This window comes from Penaeus monodon, chromosome 30, assembly GCF_015228065.2.
Source record: "Penaeus monodon isolate SGIC_2016 chromosome 30, NSTDA_Pmon_1, whole genome shotgun sequence".
NCBI classification, from domain to species: domain Eukaryota; kingdom Metazoa; phylum Arthropoda; class Malacostraca; order Decapoda; family Penaeidae; genus Penaeus; species Penaeus monodon.
In genome coordinates, this window is record NC_051415.1 from 871014 (window position 1) to 872517 (window position 1504).

General features: G+C 51.1%; 1 protein-coding gene across 1 annotated transcript in view; it reads right to left on the reverse strand.

Moving 5' to 3' along the window:
* LOC119592261 (peroxidasin-like) overlaps window positions 1–1504 on the reverse strand; it is an 8880-nt gene that overhangs the window by 5795 nt on the left and 1581 nt on the right. The window contains exons 2-5 of the mRNA XM_037941089.1: window positions 1362–1495; window positions 956–1210; window positions 645–852; window positions 121–577 (exon numbers count right to left, since the gene is read on the reverse strand). Of these exons, the coding sequence (XP_037797017.1) occupies window positions 121–577; window positions 645–852; window positions 956–1210; window positions 1362–1495 (1054 nt within the window). The remainder of the gene's footprint in view (window positions 1–120; window positions 578–644; window positions 853–955; window positions 1211–1361; window positions 1496–1504) is intronic.

Sequence of the window (1504 nt, forward strand, 5' to 3'; positions counted from 1 at the left end):
GGTTTGACGGATGTCTGAACAAGAGGATGGTTCAATATTTACTTTTTTGATACGCGGGAAGAAATGAAGTTCAAATGACACTGACACGAAAAAGCTGTGCACCTTAACAGAAATACTTACAGAAGGGATCGGGGAGGTCGAATGCGATCGCTGTTCAGATTCCACAGAATCAAAATTGTCGCACAAGACCTTGGCGAGAGTCACTTTCCGGAGCTCCGTGAGCTGAGGGTCAGTGAAGCGCACGAGAGGATCAGCGTTTCGTACCAAAGCGATCGCACATGCGGAATTGCGGAACTGAATGCCAAGGATGCAGCCGAAGGTGGGTCCTACGAGGCCTCCGTGCAGGGGGCGTTTAAAACGAGACCTCCAGTGAATAGGTCGATGTCGTCCACGTGGCGTATTTTGCGCTTCAATCTCTCGATGACAGTGCGGCGATTTCGCGTCGCAGGTCGTCGAAATTCCTCGCCTTCGTGAGGTTGCAGAGTGCACGGTACTCGTTGTAGGGCTGTAGCCGTGGTCGCGACCGCGCTGGAAAGTTTTTAGCGCTGCGAGGTCAAGACCAGAGAACGGGAGCTTCCTGTCCTCGAACAGATGGTTCGTGACCTCATCCCGGGGAGGAACTGATCCAGTGTCTCCATGGATACCGTTGTGAGCCGCGGATGATTTCGTCGATCATGCCGGGCTGGTTTAAAAGGGCGGATTGAAGAAATGGTCGCTGAGTTTTGATGGGAGGGTCGCGCTTGGCGAAAATGCCGTCCATGCGCTCCAGCGACGGCTTTAGGAGCGAGTGGCCGAAGCGGAAGGCGATTCCGAACTCATTTAAGATCGTCGGGTTTGCAGTAGGGTCATATCCTGAAGAAGAAAAGCATAAAAGAATTTCCAAAGACACATTCCATCATAAAAGCATTCTTTTAAAAGATCTATAGCATCCTAACCCGAGCAGATCATAGCTCACCATCAAAGTATCCCTCTGGAATTAGGTTAAGACCATATAGATTGATAGCATTCCATCCCAGCACTCGAGGAAGCCATTCGTTATACGTGATGTGTTGGTTGACGGCCGTTACAATGCGCCGCGCGTTCTGGAACAGCTGTTCATCGCTCCAGTGAGGGTTCATGCTTTTCAGTTCTGTAGCCACGCGGTTGTGCTCGCGCAAGAGCAGCGTGTGGAGGACAGCGAGTCCCGGCTGCTCCGAGGCGCGAGTATCACCTAAGAAAATAAAGAAAAGGATAACATAAGTACTAGAATATGTGATTTCTGTTGTGCAAAAGTCGAAAAATTAACTAAGTGTTCCTTTGCACTTTAGTCCTAGCGAATACAGAATACAGAGAAAAGGCCCTTGGAAGCCGCTTGACTTTACCTCCAGTGAAGCACCGACCGGAAGGCGCCTGGCATTCGTGGTTCTCGGAGTCGGTCGGCAGGAGAGGCTTTCCTCGTAGCGGGTTGGTAGTTGCCTTCAGCAGGCCGTCCTGTCGGAAGAGGTACAGCGTGAACAAACAGCAC